The sequence below is a fragment of the Dromiciops gliroides genome, chromosome 6 (assembly GCF_019393635.1).
Source record: "Dromiciops gliroides isolate mDroGli1 chromosome 6, mDroGli1.pri, whole genome shotgun sequence".
Classification (NCBI taxonomy): Eukaryota; Metazoa; Chordata; class Mammalia; order Microbiotheria; family Microbiotheriidae; genus Dromiciops; species Dromiciops gliroides.
Genome location: NC_057866.1, coordinates 49,086,576 through 49,109,603, shown reverse-complemented (window position 1 = coordinate 49,109,603; position 23,028 = coordinate 49,086,576). Strand labels below are relative to the sequence as shown.

Genomic DNA, 23,028 nt, shown 5'->3' with positions numbered 1-23,028 from the left:
GTAGCCAGGAATAACAAGTGTAATAATGTTCCTAAGTGCATATCCATTGGATACATGAAGACAACTTTATCATCTCAGGAAAACAGCTACTTTTTTCAAAGAGCTTGCAATCTAGTTGGGGTGGCACTTTTGTACATTTAAAAAAGATGTAACATAGGAAAGGAACTTTGTAAAGTGCCAAATGAGGGGCATTTGTGATGAACGCTATGGAAATTCATAGGAAGGCAACGTTCCTATTGACTAGGGCATATAAAAAATTCTCATTGAGGAGGTCAGACCTGAACTAGGCTTTGGAGAATGGATAGTATTTTGGGAAATGAGAGGGAAGAAAGGCATGATTAAATGTGCAGAGAGGTTGCTCCCCTCTCTTATCCATCCTTCAAGTGGCTGCCAAAGTGATATTTCTAAAGTGCAGATCTGGCAAATCACTATCTTTCTCAGTAAGCCCCAGTGGCTTCTTTTTGTCTTTAGAATAAAAGATACATCTTCTGTTTCCCAGACTGGCCATGTCCAAAAAAAATCTCTCTGTCTATATTCTGAATCCATCTCATCTCTATGAGGAGATGGGTAGTCTGTTTTATCACGAGTCCTCTGAAATCATGATATTTTTTTCAAGCTCCTAAGACGTCCAAAGTTGAAATGGTTGTGCTTACTCTCACCACTTCACTTTGCCTCAGTTCATACAAGTTTTTCCAAGTTTCTCTGAAACCATCTCTTTCATGGTTTCTTATGGAAAAGAGTTTTCTATTATATTCATATACCATAACTTGTTCAGCCACCCCCCAACTGATGGGCATTCTCTTAGTTTTTAATTCTCTGTAATTGCAAACAGAGCTGCTATATATGTACATACACACATGTATATATGTGCCATTTTCTCTTTCTTTGACCTCTTCAGTGAATAATAAATCTAGTAGTAGGATTTCTGGGTCAATGAGCAAGTACTGTTTAACATTTTTCCCCCCATATATATTTCCAATGTACTTTCCACAATAGCCGGACCCATTCATAACTCCACTAATCATGCATTTATGTGCCCATTTCCCAAAAGTTCCTCCTGCATTTGCTATTTTCCATTTTTGGGGTCAGTTTTGCTAGTCTGATGGGTATGAAGTATCATAAAACTCCAATCTTGTAGAGACTGAGAGATTATCTAGCCTAGCTCCTTTATCTTATAATTCTATGGTTAGCTGAGTCAGGAGGTATAATGGATCTCATTGATATACATGTTAATAAATTAGCACTTAGGCAGGGCCAAAGAATTCAAGAAGCTGGAACAAAAAGAATAAAGCTTTAGGCAATCAGGTTGATCAATAAGAAATAAATAGTCAAGTCTCTGGCACTCTTAGCCATTTTGCTATTTATAAAATGGTACAGAATCCCTGACCTTGGTTCCCTTCCATGATAGTTGGTTCCTTACATATCTTAGCCCCTAGAATCTAGGGGATCTTTAGCCACTGAGGTGCTATTCCAATCTGGCTTTTGGGCTTATGCTTTTTTCTCTCATCTCAATACCTGCCTACTATAGTCAGGAATTGATCTTTATAGGCAAAATCTTTCTTAATTGAGTTGGGTGTAGTCTAAGGACACAAGCAACTAAAAGACTAAAATTTGGGGGAATCAGATGGAACCATTCACATGATTAACACTCAGGCACCTCCTGAATTTTCACTTCTTAATCTAGTATGAACTCCCTGGCTCTGAATCATGCTTGTCTAAACCCCTTCTCTCCATGGAAACCTTGGTACCAATCCAGTCTGAGTTTTTCATGTATGCGTTTTCACCTCAGAGTTTGAATCTTGACTATTTGGAACTTCTTTCCCTTTAGTCCTACATGGTGGTTTGCCATAAATCGCTGCCCTGTCTTGATCCTGCCTTGTGCAGGATTTGACAAGTGATGCTCTTCTGAAGAGTGTTCTGGTGGGATTGATAGGAAGTATAGACTCTAGGGAACAAATTTCTTTCTCCTTCCCTCATCAACCCCAAAAGAGGCACCGGAACTGAAAGAAAAATTTTTAAAATGCTTTCCTTGCCCTATGACATTTGAGGAGTTGTGAGTTCCCTATGATATAATGAGGATGAGCATGTTTGCAGTAAAAAATGCTTTCAAAATCACATTTTCTCTTCCTAGATGATGTAATGATGAAAATAATTTGATGCCACTAAGATTTAAGATGATCAATGCCTCTTTCTGATAAGATCTTCTCCCCCTCCCCCTGCCTCTTTTTGTGATCTTAAGTATGGGTTCTCTTAGTGGGTTCCCAAATCTCTGTGCTGATTGGATTAGCTACTCCCTATGTTCATTTATTCCAGGAGGATTCATAAATCCCAAACATCTCTGATACATCCCTTATCTCTAATCATAAAGCCACCACCCTAGTTCATAGGCTCATCCCCTCTTGCCTAGATTATTGCAGTCTGGATCATTGGTCTTTCTACCTGAAGTCTTCTCCCACTCCAATCCATTTTCCACCTTGATACCAAAATGACTTTCGTAAAGCACATATATGATCCTTACTCAATGTAAGTCATTGTCACACTTTATTAACAAATTACTGGGGGGCAGTTAGGTGGCGCAGTGGATAGAGCACCGGTCCTGGAGTCAGGAGGACCTGAGTTCAAATCTGACCTCAGACACTTAACACTTACTAGCTGTGTGACCCTAGGCAAGTCACTTAACCCCAATTGCCTCACCAAAAAAAAAAAAAAAACAAACAACAACAAACCCACAAATTACTGGGACTTCTTTATTACTTATGGGATTAAATATTACTCCTTTTTGGCATTCAAAGCCCTTTACAGTCTGACCCCTTCCTGTCTTTTCAAGCTTCTTCCACATTATTCCCTTCCTTTTGTCCTGTTGTCTAGCCATATCGAACTACTTGCTCTTTTACACACTTGATACCTCATCTCCCAACTCTGTGTCTTTATACCAACTATACTCTTTGCCTGGGAAATTTCTGGTTCCCCTAAAGATTCAGATAAAATCCAACCTTCTTCAGAAGGTCTTTCCTGGACTCCCCAGTTGCTAGTTAATGTCCTCTCTACAGTTTCCTTCTACATACTCCATAGGAATCTTGTATATAGCTGCTTATATACACATTTTTTTTGGATTGTAACCTCATTGAGGACAGGAACTTAAAAAAAATTTCTTTATAGTTTTAGTGTTGGAGAAAGTGCCTGGTTCATAGCATTTAACAAATGCTTATTGATTATAGGATCATAGATTCAGAGCTGCAAGGGACCTTAGAAGTCACCAAGTTCAATTCTCTTACTTAACAAATGAGAAAATTGAGGCTGATAGAAACACAGTGCCTGTCTTGAGGGCACCATATCTAGTGACAGAGCGTTCCTCAGCAGAATGTGTGGGGGAAGACAATTTGTTCCAATGACCATGAAAGCAGCTGAAGGAAGTTCTGTGGAGCACATAGAGCTTGGTCAGGGATCAAAGACACCAAGATCATGTACTGCATCCTAGGTCATTACCAGTCATCTTGACTCTTGTCCTGCTGCTGGACTTTGATGACTCAGGAAAAGAGAGTGAGGCTGATGACTTTGTGCAGTTCTGTGTCACTTAAATCCAATTTCTCAGCAAGTCAAGACATCACCCTGTGATGTCACTGGTCCACTTTGAATACAAAGGACAAACAACATGATAGAGCGGGGTTTTGAACCCAATTCCTCTGTCACAACATCCATTGTTTTTTCCACTCTAAAGTGCCCACTATGTGCCAGGCACTGGGCTAGGCAGTAGGGATAGAAAAAACAAAACAAAAATGAGCAAGTCCCTCCTCTGAAGGAACTTGCATTCTGTTGCAAAGTGTTTACCAAAGAGCAATGATGGTTTTACAAGAGATATAATGAAAATCTTGATTTGCTGTTGTAGTAAGGTTTCTTTTGGGATGATTTTTATTAGAACCCACACACAATGATATGGTATGGCTTGAACCAGTGATGAACAGCAAATTATTTAAAGACTCTTTTTTCTTGGGTCTGGGCAATGAGGGTTAAGTGACTTGCCCAGGGTCACACAGCTGGTAAATGTCAGGTATCGGAGGCTGGATTTGAACTCAGGCCCTCCTGAATCCAGGGCCAGTGCATTATCCACTGCCCCCACCTAGCTGCCCCCAAGACTCCATTTAAAAAAAAAAGTGTGTAATGCAGTTCTGAAAAAAAAGGCCAAACCGTCAACATATTGCTACAGGGAAAGGGCCCTTGGTATGGGAGGAATCTATGGTATGGGCGTTTGTGTGACATTCATCGATTTCCCATCATATAGTTTTCTGTAACTTTGCTCCCCTTGAATTCTTGCTTGTCTCTCCTATTAGACTGTGTGGCCCTTGAGAACAGCAACTGTTATTTGCCTTTCGTTTTGTCCCTAGCCCTTAGTACAGTGCCTGGCACATCATGGCTGCTGACTAAAGGTATATTGACTTATTCAGTTCTGATTGATTCTGATATCAGCAGTTTTAGAATGAAATAATAGGATAATTACAGGCTTTATCATGATGGGGGCAGAATGTAATTCTTAGTGCATAGTGAATGATGACCTTCGTTGTGGTGATAAACTCCTGACTAGTAAAAGGATTATCTGGGTTAAAAGACCTCTGGTCTTGCTGGACAAGTTTTGAGTTAAATAAACATTTCATGAGGAAAGCCACCTTTTGTATATTATGCGATCCCTCCTCCCCTCAAATACACGGGGAATTCCTGGTAAGGAAATACCCCATCCCAATACTGATTGGCAACTTTTCTACAACTTATCATCTTAGAAAGCTGCAAATGTACAGTGTGACTCCATACATACAGTGAAGATCCATACATTCTAATCACATCTATGATTTACAGGCATAGCTTGTATTTATTTTTTAAACAAAGGCCAACTCAAGCTGTATTATCGGTAATGGTGGCTGGCCTATTTCATGTAGAGATGGGTGACTTTAACTGTGTCTCAGAGGGATAGTAACCAAGGCAATGGTAAAATTGAAATGGGAGTCTGTTACATGGCACTGGGTGCTGTTATTTCTGAGGTCCTTAGGAATTTAGGACCCTGTTTATCTGCCTGCCTCTCACGTTATTTACAGCAACTTAATCTGCTTGCAGCAGGATCCGATTGCTCAGTGTCCCGTCAAAATTCCTGTCAGAAAATCAGTGGCTGGCCAATTGTGAACTTGTCAAAGTGACAAGTGGGCACATTGACAGAGATGGTATTTCCAGGTTTTGTATTGAATGAATGCCTCTGTATGGCGTGGTGGATGACTCTTGAAAATGAAAAATATCGACAGGGGAGAAAAATGAAAAATGTAATCTGTATCCTTTGGTCTCTATGGTTTTACTCAGGGTGTTTTTCTTCATTTTTCCCCTCTTTTCTCTTCTTCTTCCCTTTCCCCTTCTCTCTCCTATTCTTTTTTCTCTCCTTCCTTTTTTGTTTCTTGAATTAAACTCTTAGATGTAGAAAGAGAGATCCATGCAGCCCCACATGTGACCGAGAAGTTAATTCAGCTCTTTCGGAATAAAAGTGAATTCACCTTCCTGGTTACTGTGCAGCAGAGGCCATCCACTTCAGGAGTGATTCTGTCTATCCGAGAGCTGGAGCACAGGTAAGAAAGTGATCTTTACATTCACTTTCTGCTGAGAGGCTACCATTTGACTATGGGATGAATGGTCATTGGAGGTTTCTGTTACAGGGATGTGGAATTGGCAACACTTAAGTTAATTAAGCTCCTGTTGCTACTAACCACAGCTTGGTAAATTCTCTTGGGATTGATACAATAGGAGATTAAAAACATTAAAAAAATCTCTTTAGGGGTTGTGAGCAACTACTGTTCTCTCACATATGTGGTCTACACATGAAAAATTATAACTTCCATTCCACCAGGGTCTTAGATAATCAGTTTTATTAGTTTCCTTTGTTATGGAATTCAATATGATGATTGAAACACAGCATGATCTTTCAATTCCAGGCTGTCTTCTATTTCTTTTTTTCTTCTTTGAGGGGCAATGATGGTTAAGTGAGTTGCCCAGGGCCATACAGCTAGTGTCAAGTGTTTGAGGCTGGATTTGAACTCAGGTCCTCCTGAATCCAGGGCCGGTGCTTTATCCACTGTGCTGCTTAGCTGCCCCTTTTCTTCTATTTCTTAACATCAATAAATCAATTTCTACTGGGCACTGTGCTAAGTCATATGGGGGCAAATGTAATCACTGACTCTTAGGGTGGAAAGGTACCATAAAGTCATCTAATTTAAAGACTAGGAGAGTAGTGTGAGACAGGGGAAAGAGACTCTAAAGTCAGAGAACCTGATTATAAATCCCACCTGTGATGATTATGATTTGTGTGACCTTAGACAAGTTCCTTAGGATTTAATTTCCTCACCTGTAAAATTAGAGGGTTCGTGGGGCAGCTAGATGGTGCAGTGGATAGAGCACTGGCCCTGGATTCAGGAGGACCTGAGTTCAAATCTGGCCTCAGACACTTGACACAGAGGGTTCATGTAGATAGCCTCAGAGGTCTTTGCTAAGGCTACATGGATGATTATATGCCTGTGGCCTTGGGCAAGCCCTTTAAGTCCTGGGCTTCAGTTTTCTCATCTGTAATAATAAAATGGACTGGGTGGCTTCTAAGATCCCTTCCAGATCTACATCTATTATCCTGTAGCATATAAGAAATGGTCCCTGCCTTAAAGGAACTAATACAGTGTATTTGGGGAGACAAGGTATAAATACTTGATGGAAAATTAAAGATTAATACAAAAAACTCTACCCAAATGTAGTCTCAACTATGATTAAAACACGTGCTTTAGAAAATAAGTTCAGAAGAAAAGTGAAATCACTATGGGTAGAAGTAATCCGGGAAGATTTCTTAGAGGAGGTGGGTCTTTAACTGGACTATGCAGGGTAGGTAGGATTTCGGTTGGTATGTATAGAGGAGCAGGGAGGGCTTTCTTGAAGTGAGAGGAAATACTATGAAGAAAGGCCTCAAACTTAGAAAGTGCAAGCTGTATACTTAAGTTTTAATAGTTTAAAATTACACTAAGACTTTTGTAACAACCTGTCTGTTCATCTGTCCATCTGTCTGCCTATCCATCCATCATCTCTCTCATCTGTTCATTTATCTCTCTCTCTCTGCCTATCTAGCTATGGTCTTGTGAAGCAAAGATCTCCTGGTCCTTTTGAATGGTCTCTGAACTAAGGTTACTAAGAATTTGATGTTATTATTAATTCAGTAGCAAAAGAGCAGGTTGGCCTGGTGGATACAAAAATGGCAAATCAGAAGACCTAGGTTTTCTGTCTGGCTTTTTGTTGCATGATCTTGGGCAAATAACTCAATTTGCTACCTTCTCACATGAATAGGATGAGGTTAATATTTGTCTATCTCCATTGAGATATGGTTTAATGTCAGGTACAATAGCAATAGTAATTATCTCTTCTTCTCTCACTTTTGGGTGGGAAAATATGTTAAGATGCCCAGAAATGAATACTATTTCTCATTCAACAAATGCTTGCTCTAATGCATTTAGAACAGAGACTGCCAAATCTCAAAGAATCATCATGAAATGAATTTGGACTGTCTTAATTTTGAGTAAAAACATTAAGGGGGAAAAGTCCACATAGAACTTCTGCTGCCTTTGTTAAAAAAGTTTTGGAGGAAAGTTATCCTTCTTTTGAAGCACAGCCAAGCACCGGGATGGCAAAGTGCATAGAGTATCAGACTATAGAAGTAAGGTAGGTGATTTCAAATCCTACCCCATACACTTACAAGGTATGTGACCCTTGGCAGGTCACTTACCCTTTCTTAGGCTCAGTTTTGTCCTCCATAAAATGAGTTAGTTGGTTTGATGACCTCAATGTTCCTTTCCATTTGAAAACCTCTGGTAGTCCTAGATTTGTGGAGTTGGAAGGCATCTCTGAGATCATCCAGTCCATGTAAAACCGAAATATGAATTCCCTCTATAGCAATGGCAAGAAATGGCCACCCAACTTTTTACTTTTTGTGAATTTATTACCTTTCAGGGCAGCCCATTTGATTTGTTGATAGCTCTCATTAGAAAGTATTTACTTATGATAAAGTGAAATTTGTTTCTATTATCAAATGATTGATCATCCTCTGATGTAAAGCACAATAAGTCTGTTCCTTCTTTAACATGACAATTCTTCAAATGTTGGAAGGCAGGGATTGCATCCCTCCTAAGACATCTCTTCACTAGATGACAGCAATTTTTTTTTCTTTTGGCTAATTCATGTTTAGCATGGCTATAAATCCCATTAGTATCTTGTTCACTCTCCTCTAGGTACATTTCAGTCTATTGATGTTATCCTTAAAATGTAATGCTCAAGAAAGGACATTCTATTCCAGATTTGGTCAAACTGTTGCAGATGACAGTGGGACTATTTTATAGTCCCACCATGATCTGTTTGCACATGGTATTTCTTTTGTGAATCCAAAGATGTCATTAGCTTCTTTTGGCTTTTGTATCACACATATTGAACTTGTAGGCTATGGAAACACCTAGTTCTTTTTATTTTTTAATTTATAATAATAATAATAATTATTATTATTATTATTATTGCAGGAGAATGAGGATTAAGTGACTTGACCAGGGTCACACAGCTAGTAAGTGTCAAGTGTCTTAAGCCAGATTTGAACTCAGGTCCTCCTGAATCCAGGGCTGGTGCTTTATCCACTGCACCACCTAGCTGTCCCCTATGATATCTTTTCTAACCAGGTATATTTCATTCTTTAAAGATGCTTTCTGCTTTTTGAGCCGAAGTATAGACCTTTTCATCTACTTCTATTATATTTTATTGCATATGACTTATTTTGCCAGTATGATGAGATCTTTGTGGATCCTGATCCAGTCGTCCAATATATTAGCCGTCTTACCTGGCTTTATATCAGTGACAAATTTGAGATGCATACCATCTGACTTCATCCAAGTCATTGATAAAAATGAAGAGACAGAAGCTATGGTCAGGGCATTGTAGCACTCCACATGAGACCTCCATCCAGATGGACATCAATGCGTTCATTACCATTTAGAGCTGGCCTTTACTTTTCAACTCCTGAGTGGACCTACGAATTCCCCTTTTGCCTGATGTGCCCATTAAGGGATCCAGAAATGGGCTTTTAGGAATCCGAGGCATGTATAGCAAAATTTATTATTGCTTATCCAGGAAATTTTATTTTTAATTTTTAAAAAAGCAAACATTTATTGAATACTTAGATATAAAGGACATATGTTTTATTTATCAAAGCAAACTAAAGAAATTAAAATCCAATTTACCTGATTTTTATTTAAATAAACAACTAAATGTTTATGATAAAAGTTTCTGCTTTTTTAATCCAAGGCTTTTCAAAAAGCTCATTTTATTCAAGCTTTCACCGTCCTCCTAAATACTAAACAACCTTTTCTTCTGGACTAAAAAAACCAAACCAAAGCAAACCACCTCCCTTTCCAGGTAGACTATCTCTTAAAAATCAACATTTTAACTTTGTTATCCTCCTTTTCCATAACAGTCAGAACCCCAGGCTCTCCTACTGCAGATTGTTTCATTAAACAACAACAACAAAAACAAGTAGCCAAAAGGGTTTAGAATATAGAATCAAATTTTCCTGACTTGGCTATAATTGGTTGGACTCCCAGGCAAGAATCCCTGGGCCTTGTTCCCCGGATCTTTTTTCAGACAAACTGCTATCTAACTCTGCCACCCCCATCTTATTTTTGTGATACCATGTTCTGTAAAATTTCCTTCATTCTTGCAACCTTTCACTGGGTATAACAATGGATTTCCTGACTGGCTCTGTTGCGTTCTTCACTGCTAACTGAAGGAAAGAACATAAGTGAATGCAGAATATATTAGGACACCAGGGAGGCTGCCCTGTGATTGTTGTAAAGAATTGGGCCAAGAAATTTGACTTCAGTAGCCACCAGATTACAGGAAAAAACTGCTTTCTGAGAAAACATTCTTCCTCTGGGTGGAAGTTTAGAAGAAAATGACTCCCATTGTACTTATCTTCTAGTAACATTGAATTTCAGTCCAAAATAGTGGTTGGCTGATCAAAGATGATAGTAAGAGAGTTTAAATGGACTGAAAAATCCAGGCCTAAATATCACTGCTATCATTTATGTCATGGAAGGAAAGCAACTATTTGACCTTCTTTTTGCAAAGACCATAGCCAAAGATGACTTACTGTTGCTTAGAGGAAATCTTGCAGTTTTTTGCAACTTCATCAAAGAAAACTCCACTTCATAAATGGGGTTCTTTCTATTTGAAAAGCAGTATGGGGGGGAGCAGCTAGATGGCACAGTGGATAGAGCACCATCCCTGGATTCAGGAGGACCCGAGTTCAAATCTGGCCTCAGATACTTGACACTTACTAGCTGTGTGACCCTAGGCAAGTCACTTAACCCTCATTGCCCCACAAAAAACAAAAACGAAAACGAAAATGAAAAGCAGTATGTATATACTTTCCAGGTAGACTCTGGCCTTTTCTTTATCACCTGGTATATTTACTATGGTCAGAGGCACACCTTTTGGGCAGTTTTGACTCGATTCAGAGACTGAGCTCATTGACATAGCAATATGTGGAAACTTCCCAGATGACTAAACCAACTTAGTTCTCATGAATATCTTAAGAGGATGGATAAAATAGAATGGGTGATAATGGTTATTTAAAATGTACCTGAAGGTAGCAATTGCAATAGGCTGTTTCATTTAATGAAATGGGTACTTGGTAATACTTTGTTATTCATACTAATCCATAATGCTAATTTGATGGATTAAAAAAAAATTGGTACCCACAGAATGCAATGAGAGAATAACAAAGATGGATTTGTCTTGCTGAAATATTTTAATGGCAATGCAGATTTATGTTTATTTGTCATGATTCAAAGGTATTTTAATATACAGATGTGTTCAAATGTAAAGCTTAATTAACATAGATTAAATCTAAGTGAACAGTCTGCCAGAATGTACATCTATCTAGATATAATAGTAAATCCTTTAATTTTGGACAAAATTAAATCCAAATACAGCACGAGACAGAAAAACTATAAAAGGAGTAAGGACTATACACTAAGCTAAGTTATAAGTGCTGTGGCTACAGAGAAAGGTTAATGCATTACTTCCTTCCAATGCATTCACCTTCTAATGGGACCAATTATTTTGGCTCTCTAACCAGTCCTTCAGTCAATTAACAAGTATTTATTAGTAAGGCACTGTGGTAAGCCCTGGGGATACAAAGAAAAAATAAAAACTGTGCCTGCCCTCAAAGAACTTGCATTTTAATGGGGAATACACCAGGAAGTATACATAAGATACCTATAAAGTAGATTGAAAGGCAGAGGTAATAAATTGGATTTAAGTGAGCAAGGATTGTGCAAAGTCAAAAGGTTCACCCTCTTCTCTGGAGCCATCTGGAGCCAGATAGATAGATAGATAGATAGATAGATAGATAGATAGATAGATAGATAGATATCTGGACAACTGGAGATGGTCTAGCATGCAGTGGGAGACCTTGGCCTTTTAAGTGTAGGCCTTTCTCAGGTCTCAGTTTGCCTGAGGCAAAGCCCTTTCACTAATTAAGGCTAGGTAAGAAAGGAGGCAAAAAAGGCCTTTTTTACTTAGTCAAAGAAAAGAAAACAAAACAAAACAAATTAGAGGAGAACCACAGAAGTGGTTCAAGAGACCAGGAAAAGGCCTCTTGCAGAAGGTGGGATTTGAAGGAAGTCTTTGGGGGCAGCTAGGTGGTGCAGTGGATAAAGCACCAGTCCTCGATTCAGGAGGACCTGAGTTCAAATCCAGCCTCAGACACTTGACACTTACTAGCTGTGTGACCCTGGGCAAGTCACTTAACCCTCATTGCTACACCAAAAAAAAAAAAGAAGGAGAAGGAGAAGGAGAAGTAGAAGGGAGTCTTTAAGGAAGCCAGTAATTTGAAAGGCAGAGTAGAGGAGCAAGTTTTCCAGCTTCAGAGATCCCTGGAAAATTCTTTCATTCATCCCCATATCATCTATAAGTGGAAAGATGAAAGTTTCTATTACACATGGGACCTTATCACACTTTGTCAGGTAAAATCTCTAGATTGATAGAGAATAATGGTCTCACCTTTTTTCTTCTTCTTCTTTTTCTGGTCTGGGCAATGGGATGTTAAGTGGCTTGCCCAGGGTCAAGTCTCTGAGGCTGCATTTGAACTCAGTCCTCCTGAATCCAGGGCCAGTGGTTTATCCACTGAGCCACGTAACTTCCCCTGAGAAATACTGGTCTCAAATAATCAAAAACAGTATCATAATCAAATGCTTTTATTTTTTTGTTAGTAGCAAATTTCTCTTCCTAATTATATGCATTGCTTGGGGTAATTAAATTAGTTTCCATTCTCCCCCACACAAACTGAAAGAAGGAAGAACGTAGGAGGTGGCATTCAAAGTAGGGGGAAGCCATCTTGGAATTAAGGTTTACCCTGGACAATTCACATGTGGATAATTAGGAGTTGAATTCACTATTGAAACTTGCCTAACTCCTTCCTTTAGTGTAAGGTTAATATCAGCCAAGAAACTCAGAAGGGAGTGATGTCAGTGTATAGCATATGACAATAGACATTTCTGCAGTATTCTGTAAAAAAAAAAATCTCATGTCAAGGAAACTGGTAGAGTTTTAAGTAACACATTAATTAAATAAAATTTTAATCTCTATTAAGAGAATAGACACTGCTCAGATGACTTTTGACCTTAATTGAAAACATGAAAGATCAGGGCTACATTTTGGTCAAATTGTTCCTGATTGAATATATGCATATTAGATTTCAGATTGCATAGTATGTAAGAAATAGAAAAAAAAAGCCTAGCTAGTATAGCCATTAACCTTTACTTTTTAGGTCAAAAAGTCACAACTTCATTAATTATAATGCACCAAATCATTTAAGTTGAATGGAATGTGCCAGAGAATTTAAAAGCTGTCTCCTTTGACTTTCTACTAGAATAGTGGCATTGGAACAGATATTCACACCTTAGCTTGTATGGACTAAATGATAAAGAGGTTTCTCTTTTTCTGATGGATGCATAGGATTCTTGCGTTTGACTTCTGTGATTTCCAAACCTTTGAGAGACTTTCTGAATATTTAGAAATCGTTGTCCTTCCTGGGAATCTACAGGAAATGGGGCTCCTGAGCCTGGAGTTCTTCAGAAGGAATATCTGTTTTTCACTTGTTTCTGTTTTAGATGAACTGAGTTTGCTTAGAATATTTATGGCCAGGGAGCAGTCAACAGATAGAGCTCATTGACTGATCTTTGGCTTGCTTATCTAGGGACTACAGAGTCTGAATATTTAATGTCCTTATGGTATAACATTCAATTGGTAACATTGATTAGAAGCAGAAGTCTTATTTAATTATATGATCATATCCCATCTTGCTCCATCTTTTCTCTTTCCTCCTCCCATTCCCACCAGTGTGGTGCTGTGGGGATATCTTTGATTTGAGTCAGGGGATCTGGGCTCAGACCTTGACTTGCACGATTGCTACTTCTGTGAACTTGGGTCTCAACTTCCTCATCTGTAAAAGGAAGGTGCTGGATTTAGTCAGGGTGAAGAGACTGGTCTAAAATTACCCAGGTAAGAAGTGGCAGAAATAAGATCAGAACCTAGATTCTTTGACTGAAAACCAATGCTCTTTCCTCTGTGCCACACTTCCTGAGCTGTCTAGTCAGGGAAAAAGAAGGCTTAAGGAATTTAATTATAGCATTTATGGTTTTTTTTCCCCTTTAAGAGGACATGGGACCTGCTTACTGGGTGAATTGGCCTATTTAAAATATTCTTTTTTAGCCTCCTAAACTTGATAAACAACAACCATGAACATTTGCTTATATAAAGAATAGAAAGAGGATTCTATATGACAATCTCTATTAAGTACAACATATATATATATATACACACACACATACATACATATATATATACATATATATATATATATATACACACATATTTTTCTCTTTGCGGGTCAATGATGGTAAGTGACTTGCGCAGGGTACATACAGATAGTAAGTAGTATACACACACACACACACACCACCCACACACACACACACTTAACATAGTAGTTTCAACCATTGCCCTGATTGGTTCCCATTATGATTTTTTTCTACTCTATTGCATTTAAAAAATTTCAATTACACTCTTTTACATTTTTGCTAATACTATTGCTAGCTCTACTATTACTTTCTCCCCAGAATCCTTTCCAAAAGGCTCTCATTTGTAAAAAGAGTATAATAAAGGGGTAGCTAGGTGGCACCCTGATAAAGGATAGGCCCTGGATTCAGAAAACCTTAGTTCATCTGGCCTCGGACACTTGACACTCACTTAGCTGTGTGACCCTAGGGCCAAGTCACTTAACCCTCATTTCCCCGCCCTCCCCCCCAAAAGTATAATAAAGAAAAATATAACCACACACTGACTTTGCTCCAAAATGTATGTATAATTCTGTATGCCTGACCAATCACCTCTCTGTCAAGAGGTGGGAAAAGCATGGTTAATTTTCAGTCCTCTGAGATTGTGGTTGATTATTGTATTGTAAGGTTCTTTTGTCTTTAAAATCAGTTTGTTTTGATGGTTTTTTTTATCGTATAATTTTTCGTCCCTGGGTTCACTAGGTATCAGTTCACGCAAAGCATCCCTTTTGTCATTTTACTGTTTTTCTGTGTATGTGTTATACACACACACACACAGCACTGAATATGATGCTATGGTATTGCACATTAAAAACAGAACATAAAAGAGAGATTAAATATTGAAAAACCTCTTCATGACTTTTGACCCACCCTGTCTATGGCAGAGGAAGTGTCCATCTACTATGACTGAGGCAGTTTTCACCAGGGAACTTCCCTACAGATGATAAAATAACATATCTTTAAAACCACCACCACCATATACCTGTACAGGAACCTATTACAATATATACACATGCCCACAAGCATGTACATGTGTGTCTATATACATACACATATACATATATGTATGTATATGTGTATAAAATGTCTAAAGGCTTAAGAGCTAGCTATTGTGTCCTGAGTCCTTGAGCACCAGTCAAGGGCATTTTTAAGGAATATCTCTAATAGAAATCATTGACAGACTGGAGATTCTTACTCTGCAGAGGAGGCCAAATAACCTGCTGCAAGCTATCTATATAGCTATATATGTATCTATATAGATATATATTATATTATATATAAATATATATTTACCTTTGCAGATATTTCTACTTATTGTCTATCAGAAGCCATTTCTCTACCTTCTTCCTTTCCTATTCCTTTCTTCTTTTTTGTTCCTCCCTACCCACCTTCCTGTCTTCCTGCCTTTCTCTCCTTTTCTCTTTCCTTTTTCTTCCCCTCATTCCCTGCCCTATTCCTCCTCTCCCTTTTTTACTTTTTCCTTCCTCTTCCTTTCTTCCTCATACTCCTCTTTTCTCTTTATCCCCTTCTTCCTTTCTTATCTATCTTTACCCTTTTCTCCCCTGTCCTTTTCCTTCTCCCCATTCTTTTTTCTTTCCCTCCTCCCTTCACTTGTGGGAAAACAAGACTTATTTCTTGGGTAGAGTTTTCTATCGAGCATCACATTCTTCCTCATCTTTCTAATTTCAGACTAAAGTGAGATGTGTCAAGTGGCTGATTGAGCTGAAGTATAGTTCTGATGGTTTGGGGGTGAGGGACAGGAAGATAATGATCAAGCAATACATTTCACAGAGATGAGTATTATCTGTTCATAACCAGACTCTTATCTGAGGTACACCAGGGTTTCATATGATGACAGAGGGATTGTAAAGCATCTTGAATTGATTGTAGGGTAATTATGTCCATCTCTAAAAGGACTTATTATGATTATAAAATGTCCAACTGTTTTCATGTGTGTAAAACCCAGTATGAAGTTCACTGCAGACTTGGGCCTTTTCTCACTTGGATGCTTTGGAATTTTAATTGGGCCTATGCTGCCAGATCTTTAAAATGAGATAATGTTCAAATATCGTAATTAAATTTTTAAAAAGGGCAGCGGTAACTTACACACCAACAGGCCGATCTTGTCTTGTGGTGAGTCACATATTGCTTAATCTGCATGTTGGGGGAGCTTCCTCATTCATTTGCATACTCCACTGGAGCTTGCCCTAGAAATGAATACCAACCCAGGACATCAGAGAGCTCTTAAGTACCTTAGATGAAATGAGAAGTGCTTCTCTGTCTGGTTCCTGGTGTGTTGTGAGCAATATTAAGTCCAGTCTTCCTTCATCTCTTTTCTTTCTTCCAGAGAGTTTAAAGTAAAGGGCTAGAAGTGATTGATTAATCAGGCCCCCAAGCTAGTCATTGCCATGTAGAGGCAGCAGATAGCAGCAGTTCATAGAGTTTGCAAGGGAAGCCTGGACTGGCAGAGGCAGGACAAGGCTAGGAATAGAAACTACAAGCAACATACAAGAGGTGAATGGTTAGAGCTACAATGCTTATTAACCATGGGGCAAGAGAGGTCTGAGAGTTACAAGCCAGGTGAGCATGTCAGGATCCAGAGATCAGATAAAAGATATCAGTTAAGTCAAGGCAGAGTATTGGAAACCAGATGAGCAGAAAGCATACGTGGGACACAAGGAGATCTTGGAACTGAGGTGGTTCAATTCAAATTGTAATTTGTGCTAAGCTGAGCACTAAGTGGGGGGACTGGGGTTACATCTAGTTTCCTCCCCCCACCTCCCTTCCTGTCTTCTTCCATACACTCCTCCCGTTCCTCCAAGATAAAATGAATAGTGACTTTACTTTGAGCAGAGGGTTCTCTTATACACTTATTGCTAAGACAGGAAGCATGCCAAGATATGACAAGCCTAGCCTCTTATCCGCTTTTATTTAAAAAAAGGATTAAAAAATTTTTTTAAAAAAAAAGGTTCATTGAATGCTTTTCATTTTCTATAGTTAGTTGGTCCACTAGAATCCAGGCTAAACCAATGGAGATACAGAGAATAAGAACAGTTCCTTCTCTCAAGGAGCTCAGAGTTTGATAGAGAAGATAACATTCAAACACCTTTACAAAACAAACTAGATACGGGATAAGTTGGAGAAAATAAGCAGAGGAAAGGTGCTAACATTAAGGGAGATTAGGAATATTTTAAGTAGAAGGTAACATTTCAGATGGCACTTGAAGTCAGAAAAACCAGGAGAAAGAGATGAGGAGGTAGAGAGCACTCTAGGCATGGGGGATAGTCAGTGAAAATGCCCAGAATTTGGAGATGGAGCTTCTCGTTTGAGGCTGGTGTCAGCGGACCAAAGAGAGGTGGTGGTGTAAGGTGTAAGGGAGACTGGAAAGGTGTGGGGGCTCCATTATGAAGGGCTTTGAACACCAAACAGAGGATTCTCTATTTGATCGAGGAAGTAATAAGGAATCACTGAAGTGAACTGATTGCAGAGGTGACTCGGTCAGACCTATACTTTAGGAAGATCACTGTCAGCTGAATGGAGAATGGAGAATGGACAGGAGTGGGGAGAGGTTTGTGGCTGGGAGACTAATGAGAATTCTTGTTATAGCTTGGCATGACATGATGAGGGCCTGTATCAGTGTGATAGCAATGTCAGAGGAGAGATGTTATGAAGGTAAAATCGACAGACCTTAGCAACAGATTGCATCTGGGGGATAAGAGGGAGTGAGGAGTCAAAGATAACATGTAGCTTGTGAGTCTGGGTGCCTGGGAGGATAGTGGCATGGTCAACTGTAATAAAGAAGTCAGGAAGAAGGGATGGTATGGGGGAAAAGATAATAAATATAGTTCTGGACATGTGGAGTTTGATATCTATAGAATATCTAGTTTAAAACACCCACTAGACAGTTGGAGATATGAGACTGGAAGTTAGCAGAGAAGTGAGGGTTGGATGAAGCCTAGAGATAATAATTTTAAAATTCATGGCTGTTGAAATCGATGAAAGGAGAAAAGAACAGGACCTAGGACAGAGCTCTGTGGGACATCTATTTTTAATGGAGGTTACCTGGATGAAGATCGAACAAAGGAGTTGTAGAGAGTATGGTCAGATAGTTTAAGAGGAGAAGCAGGAGAAAGAAGTATTACAAAAACCTAGAAAGAGTATGAAGGAAAAGAGAGAGAACAGCTGTCAAAGACTGAAGAGAGCTCTAGAAGGATGAGGATTGATAAAAGGCCACTGAAAGTGAAGAAATATAAGAAATCACCTCAACTTTTTCTTGGCAAAGATGAGGGACCATGGCTGGGAAACATTGAATTTAATTATTGACTTTTTTGATAGGTTAGTCAGTTTTGCTGGATGTTTCCCCTCTTTTAAAACTCATTATAAGGGGGCAGCTAGGTGGCACAGTGGATAAAGCACCAGTCCTGGATTCAGGAGTACCTGAGATCAAATCTGGCCTCACACACTTGACACTTACTAGCTCTGTGACCCCGGGCAAGTCACTTAATCCTCATTGCCCTGAAAAAAACAACACAACTTATTATAAGGTTTGGAAAAGGGATGCATTATAAAATGTAAGTGGTATAAAAATTTAAAAATATGGGGGCAGCTAGGTGGCGCAGTGGATAAAGCACCAGCCCTAAATTCAGGAGGACCTGAGTTCAAATCCGATCTCAGACACTTGACACTTACTAGCTGTGTGACCTTGGGCAAGTCACTTAACCCTCATTGCCCTTCCCCCCAAAGAAAGATATAAAAAAATTTACCTTAAAAATCAAAACTATTTGTTATCCATTTCCTACCATTCCTACTGTTACCACATTATCGTCTCATAACCAAATTACTTTAATAAACTTGTGCTTTATTGTTCTGCCTTTACAAAAAAGCCCTCTCAAATCTCTCCTGCATTCACCCTCATTTCTGAAATAACATTTTTTGTCTTTTTACTACCATGCTCAACAATTTACAGTGTTTCCCAATTCCTAGTTCAGTGTAATCAATCTCCTTGCTGCTCTAATCCCATATTATTTTATTTCATGTATTTAAGTACTGTCTCTCCAGTAGGAGTTGAAGTTTCTCAAGGTGTGTAATCATGCAATCCATGGATTTTTTCCCCCTTCACAGTTCTTAGTACTGAACTGGACACTTATCAGTAGCTAAATCAATATTTGTTTAATTGTTAGGCTAGATTAAACCTAGCAGTTTCTTTGTCATGCATAAGTAATACCCTGACCCCAAGGGACTCAAGAGGTCACATCAGATCTTTGGAGGGAGCAGTTTCTGTTGAATGATGAGGTCAGAAGCCTGGGGGTAGAGTTAAGAAGAGACTGAGAGGGAAAGAAAGTGGAGGAGACCATTACAGAGAACCTTCTTCAGGAGTTTAACCACAGAAGGGAGGAGAGATGAGGGATGATAGTGGGGATGAATGGGTAAAGCAAAGGGTTTTTTAATTTTTATTTTGTATTTTTTTGAACATGTTAACAGGCAATAGAGATTGAAGGTTAGTGAGAGAATAAGTATGCTAGAGGGTGCAGTCTACTGCAGAAGATGAGAAGGGGTGGGTTCACTTAGACATGTAGAGGGGTTTGCCTTGGCAAAGAAAAAGACCACCCCATTATGTGATGCAGAAGTGAAAAAAGAGATAGTGGCGGGAGGCTTCTGGGTAATGTAAAATGAGGAGGAGTGGAGAAGAGTGAACTTTCAGTAAATGGCCTCAATTTTGGGGGGGCATAAAATATAAGGCAAAGTTTTCAGCTGAGAAGGTGAGGAGAGGGGGAGTCATGGAAAATTTGAGGAGGGATAAAAAGATTTGGAAGAGTCTCTCATGAGTATAATAGGGCATTAATGAGGGAGGAGTAAAATCATAACCAAAAAAAAAAATAAACCCCTGAAAAGACAGTTATCTGTGATATTCTGTTCCTTGATGGTGCTCTCTTTCATGCCATCCCTACTGAGATTTTGTGTTTGAAGGATAGTTAAGGCTTATTATGTTATAAAGCTTGGAATTGTGGGAACTCCAGTTCAGTTGGCCTTTTCCATAAATTTATTGGGTTTTAATAGCTATACGGATAAGAGAATCATTAATTTCAGGCTGGAAATGACCTCAGAGGCCATCTAGTTCAGCCTAAATTTGTGATTTTCTCTAAATTCATTCAGCAGCATAAAGTAGGAAAAATCTAAGGCTAAGGCTTTATAGATAAGCAAGCAAGGGACTAAAGAGAAGAGGATGGTATGGAGTGGAATTGGCTCATTCGTATCTTCAATAAGTCAACAAGAACTCTAGGTTTACTTAGAAAAATATGTGATTTCAGGGATTATCTCATCTAACTCCCTGATTTTCCTGATGAGGAAACTGATATACAGAAAGTTAATGGAATTTGCCCAAGGTATTATTTGGGGTTTAAATCCAGACTCCATGCCTCTCTACATCAAATGCTTTTACTATTCCAACAGGTTGCTGTCCCTCATAACAAAGAAAAACAAGTAAGCTATTATTAAGCTGTTAAACTATTTAAACAGTTAAGCACATTTGACATTCTACATCCTTCATCCTCATCTCACACATCACACCTATGTACCAAGAAGAGGAAGGCATTTTTCCCCATCTGTCTTTTGGCCACTATCCCCTTTTGAAATGGAATAATTTCTTTTTTGAGGGGCAATGATGGTTAAGTAACTTTCCCAGGGTCACACAGCTAGCAAGTGTCAAGTGTCTGAGGCGAGATTTGAAGTCAGGTCCTCTTGAATCCAGGGCTGGTGCTTTATCCACTGTACCACCTAGCTGCCCCTGAAATGGAATAATTTCTTGATGGGACAAGTAGCAGAGGATGAGATCAGCCTTATTCTGTGAACACCATTCCCTTCTTTCCTGTACTATCTCTCAAAGTCTGTCCAAGTTCATGGACCTTTCTGGGAATCAAGTTCCCACTGTTATAAAAGTTTCAGATTTGGATGAGACCCCATTTAAGGTCCTTTCCACTATGAACCTCAGATCCTCTTTTATGTTTAGTTTTCTCTGTATGTGATGTTGCCCCACAATAGAATGACAGCCAGTACTTATTATGTTCCAGGCAGTCTGCTGTGTACTGGGAATACAAAGAAATGCCCTCCCTCCCCTCCCCGCCAGGATTTGCCCTTATGGAACATGAATTCTAAGCACCTCCATGACAAGAATAGTTTCAGTCTTAGCTTTTTATTCCCAGCACCTAGAAGAGTACCTGGCAAACATGTAGCAGACACTTAACAAATGCCTATAGAATTTACTTTCACAGCAAAGGTTGGATGAGTCACAACCTTCCACATTTCCTACTAGGTACAAGGAGGCCCTTGAAAGATCCTGAGAGGAATCCTGGTCTTTAGAACATCCCACATGCTTAGCAACACTCTGGTGACTCTTTGAGTCAATGTTTCTGGTGGGCAGACCCTAGGAGATTGAATTGTGGGCCGGGTTATTGTGGGTGAGGATATTCAGACACCTAACACCAAGCCAGGTGGATCAGCTCCAGTCTAGTGCCAAATATCAGGTTTTCTTCTTTCTACCATCAATATCAACATAAAAAATCCTAGCAAGCAAGCAAGTTTTTTGGCTTGGATGCTATCAAGCCATTGAAAGATTAGGTATTTGTTGTTGGATGGATCTTTCAGTGGAGGAACAGGACTAAGACCTTACCCTCCATTCTGAAACAGAATCATAAAGCCCGTGGGTTGATCTGTGCCTTGGAGGAATTCTGGAAAATAATCTCAGAAGGTTGGAGTTTCATTGATCAACTTGACTGTTTGAATTCTCTGACCAGTTCTATTGACCACTTAATAATTATTTAGTGTGGGGTTCTACTAGGGATTCATTCCTGGGCTAGATGCCACCAGGCTTCTCTTAGCTATTGCTTGGCTTAGATATGTTACCCTTCCTTCCAGAGGCAGAAGGCCTGGTTTGGGGTCCTCTCTCTGCTACTTACTTACCTTGAGAAAGTCATCTGGCCTTTTTAATATTCAGTTACTCAAATGTAAAATGAGGATTATGAAATTTGAGAATTGAAAGGGACTTCTGGGTCATTACCTACATAGCTAGGTAGCACAACTGATAAAATTCCAGGGCTGGAAGCAGGAAGACAAGTACAAATACAGCCTCAAACATTTACTACCTGTGTGACCCTGAACAAGTGAATGAGTCACTTAACCTTTGTTTGCCTCAGTTTCCCAATCTATAAAATAGGGATAATAATAGGATCTCTCTCTCTCTCAAGGCTGTTGTGAGTATCAAATGAGATAATAATTATAAATTGCTTAGCTTGGTGTCTGGCACATATTAAGTGCTATTATTATTTTTCATTGTTTTATTCCATTGTTTTTAGTCATGTCTGACTCTTTGTGATTCCATTTGGGGTTTTCTTGGCAAAGATACTAGAGTGGTTTGCCATTTCCTTCTCCAGTTAATTTTACAGATGAAGAAACTGAAGCAAACAAATTTAAGTGACTTGCCTAGTTCAGGACACAGCTAGTTCAGGAAGATGAGTCTTCCTGACTTCAGGCCCAGCACCCCATCCACTGTACCACCTAATTAGTCTTATTCTTGTTCTTCTTCATCATCATCATCATCATCATCATCATCATCATCATCATCATCATGCTGTAAGAGAATTCTGCAGAACATGGCAATGTGCTTATCCTTCCTTTGCTGGGAGATCTTAATCAATGGAGAAACAACTATTTGCTAAGGCAATTCATTCCACTTTAGAATAGATCTTGTCATTAGGTTTTTTTCCTTATTTCAAGATTAATTTTTTCTTTTTCAGCTTCCTTACATTGCTCTAATAGCAGTTAACTTTTGAATAGTCAAGATGGAGAGGGAGTTGAAAAGCAAGCACTTTCTTAAGAGAAAATACCTACTTATTTAAAAAAAAATACTTTCATACCTAAATATCTTTCCCTCTTCTCTTACCCAGTGAGCTATCATTTGTAATAAAGATTAAAAAAGAGAGGTCAAAATCAGTTTAGCAAAACTAACCAATGCATATTGTAATATATACATTGCCACACAGCTATAGTTCCCCACCTCTATAAATAAGGGAAGGAGGTGAAATTCCTTAACTCC

The 23,028-nt window shown here is 39.0% G+C and overlaps 1 protein-coding gene across 3 annotated transcripts in view; it reads left to right on the top strand.

The window, feature by feature from the left end:
* The window catches only part of NELL1 (neural EGFL like 1), a 909,424-nt gene that overhangs the window by 91,018 nt on the left and 795,378 nt on the right, over positions 1–23,028 (top strand). For all 3 annotated transcript variants that reach the window (XM_043971020.1, XM_043971019.1, XM_043971018.1), the window contains exon 3: positions 5,450–5,600. In XM_043971020.1, coding sequence (XP_043826955.1) covers positions 5,450–5,600 — 151 coding nt within the window. The remainder of the gene's footprint in view (positions 1–5,449; positions 5,601–23,028) is intronic.